A 12,399-nucleotide genomic window follows, 5' to 3' on the forward strand; every position below is an offset into this window, starting at 1 on the left:
GATTAGATTAGATTAGATTAGATTGATTAGATTAGAAAAACTTTATTAATCCCTGTAAGGGGAAACTCGTTCGCCACCATTGCACATTACAGACAAATAAACATTAAGAAATAACAACAATCAATGCATACAAAAAAATTACACAACTTCATTGAAAAACCTAACTGCATTCGGAGTAAAAGACCTTCTAAATCGCTCTGTAGAACACCAAGGCATTACTAATCTTCCACTAAATTAAATTTTAAGTACTTTTTTGTAGGAGACTTTGAGCTTTGTAAGTTTGTAGATCATATACATGCAAAAACATCTACATACCACACTAAAGAAAAAGGAAAACATTAAAACGCATCATATGACCCCTTTAATACATTAATACAAATGTAATGCAACTATTATTAAACACAAGATGTATAAACTCAAGCTTCCATTGCTTTCTAAAAGTGAGCTTGAACTGTTTTTTCTTCTTCTCATAATTATGAAAAATTAATTTTAATTAGTCTTTGTCTCCCTCTGCTGGTACAACACAAAGATATTCAGGCACTTTATTAACTCTGTAACAAAACTCAGAGCTTTTTGAGTTACTGTGCGTTTATACAAATAAAATGGTCTATGAATGAGAAACTGTAATTTGCTGCTGTGAAATAAAAGGTGTTTCACTGCCGCCTCATCAGGTCTGTCAGAGGATTGTTGAAATCTTAATGAAGTCTTAATTTATAACAGTGAAGTCACTGTATCTTCAGTCTCTGTTGATTCTGTTGACTGTGAGTCTCTGTAGTGGATCCTTATTCACCATCAGATGATCATCAGAAGATCAGACTGTCCTCGAATACCTAAAATAAAACACACAAACAGTCACATATGCAGTATGAGATATTACGTCTGTCACATCTTTTCATAAGAAAACTAACTAGATAATCTATATTAATTCATTCTCAGGCATGATCATATAGCTTCTATCTGATGCTCAAAGTCACTTTACAAAATCAAAAGCACATGAAAGGTCACTTTCACACACCGGAGAGCTGTGAACACACCGTTTGGTTGTCATGACAATGACATAGTTTAGAGCCGCACAAGTTCACGTTCATTTACACCGAACCAAAACAATATCAGAGTCATCTTTGATACTAGGGGCTGAGGTGGGTCAGACCCGTCATATTTTAAGTTTGCTTTTATGCGGCATTGTGTCTTTACACAGAACTTTGAGCAGACACAGAGCCGCTTTAGAGCAGCCTTAACTCGGCTGTGTAAAGATGCCTATAGAGACAGTTAAAGGGGAAAGGCTGGAAATAACATTAATATTATTTTGTTCAGAGACATACAGAAACTGAAGCTGAATTTAAGACTCTGATGATCTCAGACAAAATATTCACACACACACGTGGTGTTACTGAAACTGGTACAATTTACTTATATTTCTAGTGAGTAAATCAGCCATTTGAACTTTAAATGAAAATCGTTAAAAACTATTCTTACCATAGTCTCTCCAGTTTATAATGTGGATCATCCTCCAGATCCTTTAACAGCTTCACTCCTGAGTCTCCTAGTTTATTATTAGACAGAAACAGTTCTCTCAGGTGTGAGGGGTTTGATCTCAGAGCTGAAGCCAGAGCAGCACAACCTTCATCTGTGACACCACAATCACCCAACCTGTAGAGAACAATGACACACATTAAGCCTATATCCAGAGATAAACATGACACTTAAAAAATAAATAACATAAAGCTGTCAATATGAAATATATACAAATATTCATTAGAAACAAGTTGTTAAATTACATCAGTTAGGACAGGGGTGTCAAACTCATTTTCACTGAGGGCCACTTCAGCATTATGGCTGCCCTCAAAGGGCCGGTTGTAACTGTAAGACTTTTAAAATGTTAATATATTGTCTCTTTATTTGATTATTACTTACTTAAGTTACAAATATTGTATATGCATTTGCAGGGGTGTTTCTAGGTTTTAAAAACATCAGGGGATGAGCCCGAAACATCAGGGGCTGAGTAATAATGATTTGATACAGAGAATAATGTATATTGTATATATGCAGGGGCAAACTGGCTCAAAAATTCAGCCTTGGCACTGTAGCCATACCAGCACACATTACCACACAGTCATGTGTATTCAAATGTGAGCTAGTTAGGGGGGTTCGGGGACATGCTCCCCCAATAAAATTGGGATTTCTCGGACCTACATATGTGTATTTTAAAGGAGAACTCCGGTCAATTTTAACATTGAGCTCATTTTTTTGTAAATTTGGAGTGCTGTCAGTACAGAGAACAACGACAAAAATCGGTGTTGCCTACACCGTGTTATCCTCTTTTTAAAATTTGCACCCTGTTGACTTCAATGGGGCAAGTTTTAAACCTGCTTTTAGCCTCTTAACATCCTTGATGTGTCATTACAAGTGCCCAGCCATTGTGAGTGATTCCTTCAGAGTGAACGCGGTGAATCTGACTGCAGTAGATGTGAAAGATATGAATAAAAGTGATGTTATTTCAGCCAGCGCACATACCTGTATTTACATCCTGTTTTCGGTCGAAGTCCAAAGTAGTTGTTTGTCGAGTTCACGCGCGTGATCATAGGTAACTAAACCTATGCGCGTGAACTCGACAATCGACTACTTTGGACTTCGACCGAAAACAGGAAGAAAATACAGGTATGTGCGCTGGCTGAAATAACATCACTTTTATTCATATCTTTCACATCTACTGCAGTCAGATTCACCGCGTTCACTCTGAAGGAATCACTCACAATGGCTGTGCACTTGTAATGACACATCAAGGATGTTAAGAGGCTAAAAGCAGGTTTAAAACTTGCCCCATTGAAGTCAACAGGGTGCAAATTTTAAAAAGAGGATAACACGGTGTAGGTAACACCGATTTTTGTCGTTGTTCTCTGTACTGACAGCACTCCAAATTTACAAAAAAATGAGCTCAATGTTAAAATTGACCGGAGTTCTCCTTTAAGTTCAAAAAAATTTTAAGGCCAAAAAAATTGGATAACAATAGCTTTAAAAGCATGACAGTGGGCAGTAGCATAAATTATTTGTCAAGATAACTGATTCTTAAAAATGAGAATGAGGATAAATGTTGCAATGAATGATCCACACTACAAAATGGAAATGCAGAATGTTTCTGCTTATTGTTGACAATACACAATCACATATTCCAAACAGGAATGGCCTTAAATGAGAAATCTTTCAAGGATTATTTTGCATAGATGTTACATTTCAATCAATTCAAGTGCAATCTTTTTGTGTCCAGAGGCAAATGAGCAATTTATATTAGCATTAAAGATTGGTTTCAGCAACTTGTTTCTTTCCTGAGTTAATCAATGTTTTTGGCACTAATCAGTTTAAAGTTCAATTGTTCACTCATAAAGACACGTTTTTTTTTGTGGACTTTGCCTTTCCGGTGAGCGTGAGCAGAGCTCGCAACACAAACACACACACACACACACACACACACACACACACACACACACACACACACACACACACACACAAAGGTTGCTTGCGGAACATTGAGCAGAACGCGCTGTGAACACGGAGCGGAGAGCACAGCGCGCACACACAGCGGAACACGCTTCGCATCTTCGGAAGCGGACTCGCACGCAAAATCATAAAACACGCTGAGCCAGAGTCAAATCATCTTTTTAGTATTTTCGGCAGCCTAAATGTCGTTGCATTTAAGACACGTATGCTCTCGCGGGCCATATAAAATAATGTGGCGGGCCGGAATAGGCCCGCGGGACTTGAGTTTGACACGTGAGTTAGGATTAGGGGATTCAATATACAGTTTGTACAGTATAAAAATCATTATTTCTATGGTGGTGTGGCGCAATAGATAAGACACATGCCTTTGGTGTGAGAGACCCGGGTTCGAATCCACTGTGAGACACCAATGTGTCCCTGAGCAAGACACTTAACCCCTAGTTGCTCCAGAGGCGTGCGACCTCTGACATATATAGTAATTGTAAGTCGCTTTGGATAAAAGCGTCAGCTAAATGAATAAATGTAAATGTAAATCCCTAATTTAAGACACGTATGCTCTCGCGGGCCATATAAAATAATGTGGCGGGCCGGAATAGGCCCGCGGGACTTGAGTTTGACACGTGAGTTAGGATTAGGGGATTCAATATACAGTTTGTACAGTATAAAAATCATTATTTCTATGGTAAATCCCCATAAAACATGGAAACCCAACGTGTGTGTGAGTGTGAATATTGTTGTATACAGCGCGTGTGTGTGTTTGTGTGATTAATGTATTTGTAAGCATTTTAAGGAACGTGTGTGTTTGTTTGTTTGTGTGTGTGTGTGTGTGTGCTTAATGTATTTGTAAACATTTTAAGGAACGTGTGTGTTTAATGTATTTGTAAACATTTTAAGGAGCATGTGTGTGTGTGTGTGATTAATGTAGCCTATTTGTAAACATTTTAAGGAACGTGTGTGCGCTTAATGTATTTGTAAACATTTTAAGGAGCATGTGTGTGTGTGACTGTGTGTGTGTGTGTGTGTGATTAATGTATTTGTAAGCATTTTAAGGAAGTGTGTGTTTTTGTGTGTGTGTGTGTGTGTGTGTGTGTGTGTGTGTGTGTGTGTTAGCAGGGGAGGATTGGGATGATTCTAAGGGTCCAACAGAACTCCATAATTTCCTGGATGATTTTGGTATTTACTTCGTAAAATAATCTTTTAGGAAGCACGCTATAAAGAACGGGAATTCATTATAGTGTGTGCCAAGTAGTGTTGTCAAAAGACCCGGTACTTCGGTACCAAGTCGGTACTAAAAAAATGTAAACGTCACGGTACCAAGTTTTCTTAAGTACCGGTGGTACCGAGGACCTGTTCAAACCCGGTTCCTTGATGCGCATGCATGCACTGAGCGGGTGCAGTTGCATATATCGCGTCTTTTGCGTGCTCAAGTTCGTTATTTCAAATGTAGGCGTGCGATATGCGCGCTCATAATGGATGCGACGCGCTCGTTTTTTCCAAGCGCGTTCGCGCCGCATCGAGATAAAAACATCTCAACTTTTCAGAATGCCGCAAGCTCACCGTAGGTCACGTGACACGTGGTGGAAATCCATTGCTGAAATTTCCTTGCTGTAACGGAGAGCGCAGCTGATGGTTGCAGACGACGACAGACGCCTCCGGAGTGCAACCGCCCTAGCGCTTTGGAAAAAGGAGAACGCGGCGAGCCTAGTGTTTTCTACGCATTTTTAGGCGCGATATGTGAACGGCGCCTTAAGATTCTTTATTAACTATTTAAAGCTCCTTTACATTTAATTGACCCTTCGCTAAGCCACGCCCGAAAACCGCCACAGGCCAATCATGGCTTAGCAACCGTAACTAGGCGCGGGAGGTCTGGCAAGCTTTCGAGCGAGAGGGAAACATGCTGAAGCGTTGTGCGTATGGATTGTGCAAATCTGATACACGGTATCCTAAAAGTTTAGACGGGCTGGTGGATTTTGTTCCCTTCCCGAAACCTAAAACCCAAGGGGAGAAATGCCGGGCGTCAATCTTCATTTATATAGCGCTTTTAACAATGTAGATTGTTCCAGAGCAGCTTTACATTGATAATAGGAAATTAAAAGTGAAGTGTTTTGGCTTTATAGCAGCTCTAGAATAAAGTTATTGTCCAGCTCGTGGATCAAGCAGTGTGATTAAAGGCAAGACGGAGGCTCACTGACATAACTTAACGTTACTTAAAAATATATTTCAGCATTTTGTTAATCGACGGCTAAACTAGTAACGTTACCCCAATCCGATCACGGCTCTCCTGGTGTTAGTTCTAGTAAAAGTAAAAGGTAGTTAGTTAAAGGAGGGAACATCAGGGGGCTTGCCGGAGATCTCCAAGGAAAAGGTTGGTGTGCAAACTTAATCAGTTCATAACAGTAAGTTAGTCACTTATGTGACCCACGACGTGTGAGCGGTAGCGTTAGCCTGGCGCGCTAAAAATATAAGCGGGAGAATGTTATCATTGCAAAGTGGTCAGGCTAATGTTGTGTGTTTATTCCACAATACTTATGGATAAGCTGTTTGATTTATAATATTAGAATATTTTCACGTTTCATTTACCCTGCTGTGCATGCACAGCTGTTCCTCAATTTGTGTGTTTCCCATTTGAATGGTCAGCGTAGGAGGCGGCTGCTGCTTGCGCTGGGACCTAACGTTATAGGCTTTAGCTTCAATTTTGATGAAATTATTCTCTAAGCGTTTGCATTATTACGTCGTGGATATAGCCCTCGAATGCATACTGCAGTCTTGCTGTGTCAGATTTTCACCTGTTCGCCAAAAATGACTTATCTCCTTAGGAATGTCTGAAACCGGTGCCTACATACTGTAATAGACGTGCCAGGCGCAAAAGCTTGACAGGCGTAGCAACAGTAACTAAGGAGGGCGGGGCTTAGCGAAGGGTCAATTAGGGTAAAAACAAACAAACAGGACGACATAAAGGAAAAACTTGAAACACAATTTTAAACAAGTATAAAGAATGGCATTGTTTAACTTTATTAATAAAAATAGTGTGTTGTTCAGCTAGCATTTTTTTGTGTTTTGCTTTGGTACCGAGAACCATGAATTTTTACTGGTAAATTTAGTCTAAATTAAACTTTGGTTTGGTACCGAAATTGGTACCGAGAACCGTGGATTTTCACTGGTATCGGTACCGAATACTGAAATTTTGGTACCGTGACAACACTAGTGCCAAGTGTGTGTGTTCTTTCGCGGGTTATTCAGAAACGACACAGTGCAGAAACGGAAAATCACCAAGCGACAATAAAACTAGTCCAGTGATGTATATATTTAGGCTTTCTGAAACCTTGGAGCCAATTTCTGTGAGGAATCGATCAAAATTTACGATTTCGTTCTAGTCATAGGTACTGTATACATTTGTAATGATGTGCGATTCGTGAATGAATAATTTGAGTCGGTTCATTGCAGTGAATAGGAGAAACCCGTTAATAAACCAGTCTAGATGATTCAGTCATGAACAGAACTGATTTGGTTTACCGAGTTCAAATCACTGATTCAATGATCCTGTCAATGTTGTAGTGAACACTGTCTCAGGAAAGACTAAATGGTCTGGTCATGCTGTCTATTAAACACGATTTAGCACGACGGCTTATTTTCAAAGATCTGATCAAAGAATGGTGTTGAACTGAATGCAGTGTGTAATTATTTGTATAGTTATAAATGTATAATTTTAGTTAATTTAATAAACTTTAAAACTTTCATTTAGTTCTTTATTGTCTCTTATTGAATAATAATTGCTATCCTTATAGATAATGATTGTTTTATATGTGGCAAAAAGATAAGATAAGGGTTTATAGAAAATCCAGAGCTTCCCACTCGTATTTACGACATTAGCCGCTTTTGCACTGTCGGGCCGAACGGTTCTCATTGCGTAACTGTTCCACTCCGTGCCGATCCGGGTCAGCTGGTGCGGTTACGGCTTCATTCTCCACTGTGGGTTTGACAGCAGCCGCTCTTTGGAATGTAATACAAACTCGTCAGCCGTTGCCTTGGTAACGCGGCGGTTTTCTGATGATATGAGATGTAAATAGCGATCGCGTTATGGAGAATGATCAACTATTGCTTTTAATTTTATTATTGCTTTGTTTACTTCACTCAAAGAGCACGCTTAACCAGCTACAGAGAAACTGGCAGCCAGGCAACAGACAAGTGACCAATCCTGGAGACTTTACTTCACGGATTCTACCAGCACGGTTCGGCTGAGGATTCATTACCATTATAAGATCCGTTCGGCCCGACGGAGGAAAAGCGACTATTGTGGAGGCGTTCTTGTGCGTTCACCATATGAGTGTTGAGTGACGTAATATCCATTTCAAGTGGATGCGTGGAAGAGACGTGAGACTGAAAGCACTGAAAAGCCCTCGCGCTACTCATATGCTGAGAGAGAGATAAGACTGTAGAGCTGCACGATTCATCTTTAAAATACTGTGATCTCCATTCAAACACCCACACAATCTTCATCCATTCCGTCTGTCTATTAAACCTTTGACAAAATCATATCGCAACATTCAAATCTGTGTTAACGTTGCCGCTGACCCAGAGAGAGTTGTCATGAAACAGGTTCACAAAAGGTCTTTAAAACCTCATAATAGCATCATTATTTCTGTGATACGATAGTTCAAATTATCATAGAAGTACTGGGATAAAAGTTTAAAGTTCAATAATAAACACTGATGTCTACGATAGCGATCCAAATAGAGTAAATCTGACTTTCATAGAAACTTGGCGCTTAAAGGTAGGGTAGGTAGGATTTTTCTAAAAAAAAACATTCCAAATTTGTTTAAACTGTCTTTATATACCAATACATAATTAAAATATAAGTACTCTGAAAAAGAGAGTATAAAAATCGAGTGTCTGTAGACCTCTCACGACTGTTGTAAACACAGCTAATTATTTCCATTCACTCCACCCCCTCCCTTCTGAGCTCCTTCCAAAGCCACGCCCCCAAAACACATGAACGCGCGAACAAACGCTCAGGTTCAGCTGGAAGACGCATTTATTTACCTGAGACGAGTGGAGAGGAAGGAGCGCAGTGCATGCAGTGACATCATGTCAGAATCACATGTAATAAAATACATAACTTTATCACTATAAATATAAACAAATAAGATTTCTTTAGTACTCACTATCAAGCTAGCATATCTATACTGGTAAAGTTTAAAATATACTTTGTTTGATTCGGTAACAAGGTATATTTATAGGTAACGAGCTATATTTATAAGGCAAAGCTAAAAACAGGTTGCATTGATACACGTTTTTCAATTACCATCAGTTACACTGTGATGAAGGTGAATTTCGTGTAAGATTCATAACATATAGGCTACGGTGTTTTGCGAGTTTCCATGATAAAAACATTGTTGACTCTAATGAGGACTACACTCCGGAGACAAGTACCGCTTCGTCGGTTCGAGGACAGGTCCGGGGTCGAGGGCGAAGCACAGGAGGTCGTTCAAGAGTGCGGGCAACCAGGGTCCGAGGAAGTAGTTTTTGCCTTGTTTGCCTTCGCTGACTGAATATGCAGGTGCTTTGAATTTTTAATGCTCTTTCTCTGCCATAATTTTACTCTTCGTAGATTCCACACCTCTCTTGCACTCCTCAAATCAAACGGGTGTGCGCGCATATGGGCAGATCTAGCAACAGGGGTGGTAGCCATGGTTGCGAGAGTGAGTGACAGTCGCCCAAACCAATCAATTGTTTCATCCCGAATGGAAATAATGAGCTGTGTTTATTGCAGATTAAAAGGTCACTCGATTTTTATACTCTCTTTTTCAGAGCACTTACATTTTAAGTATGTATTGGTATATAAAGACAGTTTAAACAAATTTGAAAAAAAGTTTTTTTATAAAAATCCTACCTACCCTACCTTTAAAATAACGCATTTATTGATTACATTATTCCGCCACTAGGTGGCAACAAGTGACTGTTAAAAAATGTACCGTAAAACTTAAAATAATAGCCCGGGCTTCTATTTACCCAAATCGCCGAACTGCACCGGCTTGTATTTGAGACAGGCGTCTATAAGAGACAGGCCTTTAATTTAGTGTTGAGATGTTCAAGCATGACAGTATGAGGTTACCACATTATATTATGTTTTCTTTATAATTAATTCGAATGTGTTTAACAAATCATTTAATGTAAGAAATGTCTTTGCAATGGACAGCAATGGGCAGAACACAAGTTACCGCTAAAATCCATCGAGCATATGAACTTGAGCATATGAAATGTATTTTGCCCGAAACACATCAACAAGAAAGAATGAAGGCTACCCTGTAAAACAACTGCAATCATGTGATAGACAATTACTCTATTCATCACTATCATCATCCCCGCGATCCTCAATTACAAGTTCATTGGCGAATTCCTCCTCCACGTCGCTCTCCTCCACTTCTCCCTCTCCAGCCTCCGCTAACTCTGCCTGCCTTGCTTGCACTAACAGCTCCCGCCCAGATGCGCACGGCTCTCCCTCTTTGAAACAATGGATAAGGTGATCCTCGCTTCCATCAGAAGCTACTGTCAGGCCACATACCTAAGGATAACATCCCGAAGTTAATGAAATATATTATCTCCTCTTTCTCCCTCACACACACGAATAGTGATGAGTCGTTCATGAACGGTTGCGTCTGTCACGTGAAATCTAATCAAAACATGGAACAGACGATCTGATGGGTTTTAGAAGATCATATACAACCCGATACTAAAAAACAGACCGGGCCTCTATTTGAGACCGGCCTTTATTTACCCAAACCTGACGTCACACCAGGCGTTTAAAAGAGACAGGCGTCTATTTGGGACTCGGCTATTATTTGAAGTTTTACGTTATTTGTAATTGAATCATTTCATCAAGAGAATGTAGCACTGTATGATGCTTCTGAAATAAAACTCAGAAAGACGTGATGAACTGAATTTGTAAATATGACTCATCTTATACATCATGTACAGTCTGTATAAGTGTATGATTTAACTTTTACCCATAGTCTAGTGTAAAAAAAAAAAAAAGGAAATATCGAATCGCAATATTGAAGAAACGCAATTTAAAAAAATTGCAGTACATATCGTATCCAGCGTATTACAATATTAATGTAATTAATGTCTAATAAAGGCCGTATTAAAGCACTTATTGACATTTTCTGATTCTCCGTGACCTAATCTAGAGTGAGAACTATTTATGGTTAATACGTTGTTAACAAAGCATTATCTAACTCTTTACATAAGAGCTAATTGAACAATAATACTTGGTTAATTACAGTGAACCAAGAATTTGTCACGATTCATGGATTCATTGACTCGCCCTCGCTATGTGTGTGCGTGTTGTATGAATGGGCACGGCTCATCAGCACGGCTCGTTATTGCTAATGAGCTGATCAGCGCCAGCTGTTTTGAATGAGAATGTCCTATATATTGTTTGTCACCTCGTCTTGTCTTTGTCAGATGGTTGTGGAGGTTCTCAGGCTCAGCTCACAGTCTTTTCTCCTCGCTCCAGTTCCTGTGTTCCTGTTCTGTGATTCTTCTGCCTGTTCTGAGGATCGATTGCGGTTCGTCCGTTTGCTGTCTGCTCACTGAGTCCTGCGTTGCTGAGCCTGTTATCTGCTGTCTGCCTGCTATCTGAACCTGCACTACCTCTATACTTTTGTGTTAATAAACACCGGTATTCACTTGCTATTGAATCCTTGACTGTTCCTTTTGAGCCATGACAGAACCATCTGACCAGATCATGGATTCAGCGAGTGCAGCCAGCTATGAGCAGATGTTTGCCGGTAACCACGGCTGCATGGATCGTCAGGATGAACAGATCGGTGCCTCGGGTCGGGCGATACAGGCTCTGGTAACGCAGGTGTCCGAGCTCACCTCAATTACAACGTCTGAGAGGTCCCACTGCGCCAGCACCGCCCCCGCCTGTTCCCCCGGAAAATCTCAACATCAACCGACCGGAGCCGCGCATCCCCACCCCCGAGAGGTATTCAGGAGAACCTAATATGTGTCGAACTTTTTTAACCAAATGTTCGATTTACTTCTCTCTTCAGCCTGTGACGTTTTCCTCCGAGGAGAGTAAAGTGCCTAGTTATGACGCTGTTGTCTGGACGCGTGGCTCTGTGGGGAACAGCGGTGTGGCAAAATCAACACAGCTGCTGCTCCTCGTTCCAAGCACTCGAGCAGGAGATGAGGCGCGTGTTCGACCGCGGGGTCGTCGGACGCGAGGCGGCCCGCCAACTTGCAGATCTCCGTCAGAACAACAACTCTGTTTCCGACTATTCCATCCAGTTCCGGACGTTGGCCGCCGAGTGCAAATGGAACGAGGAGGCGCAGTGGGACATGTTCCTGCATGGGTTGGCTGACCGTGTTCAGAAGGAGATTTACACGTTGGAATTACCCAAGACTCTTGATGAACTGGTTGAACTGGCACTACGGGTCGATGCACGTCTTCAACAGAGAGAGAATCGACCGTATCCGACCCCAGTGGTGGATTTCACAGAGTTTCCCGGTTTCAGAGGAGTGAACACGGTCAGCCCCTCGAACGATCCTGAACCAATGCAGGTAGGTCGAGCTCGGCTCTCCCGGGAGGAGAGAGAACACCGCCGTTCGAGAGGTCTGTGTCTGTACTGTGGAGAGGCCGGCCACTTCATTTCCACCTGTCCTTTAAAAGGCCAAGCCCGGCGGTAGGAGGGAGACTACTGTCGGGCAGAATATCCATGACCAGACCCTCGAACGCCACCCTCCTCCCGGTGAGACTCCAGTGGGCAGACCGCTCCTTCAACGGCCAGGCTTTTCTATGGCTCGCAAACTTCACATCCCCATCACGGCTTTGGAACATACCATCACTATCCACGCACTAAATGGACAGGAACTCCTGGGCATTACTCACGTCACTGG

The 12,399-nt window shown here is 41.2% G+C and overlaps 1 protein-coding gene across 1 annotated transcript in view; it reads right to left on the reverse strand.

Moving 5' to 3' along the window:
• Positions 1 to 20: 20 nt before the first annotated feature.
• Positions 21 to 12,399, reverse strand: part of LOC307159014 (NACHT, LRR and PYD domains-containing protein 3-like) — a 322,697-nt gene continuing 310,318 nt past the window's right edge. Inside the window, exons 12-13 of the mRNA XM_079872095.1 lie at positions 1,477 to 1,650; positions 21 to 830 (exon numbers count right to left, since the gene is read on the reverse strand). Coding sequence (XP_079728221.1) covers positions 812 to 830; positions 1,477 to 1,650 — 193 coding nt within the window. The 3' untranslated portion in view covers positions 21 to 811. The remainder of the gene's footprint in view (positions 831 to 1,476; positions 1,651 to 12,399) is intronic.

Source organism: Squalius cephalus (genome assembly GCF_949319135.1).
Source record: "Squalius cephalus genome assembly, chromosome: 5".
Lineage (NCBI taxonomy): Eukaryota > Metazoa > Chordata > Actinopteri > Cypriniformes > Leuciscidae > Squalius > Squalius cephalus.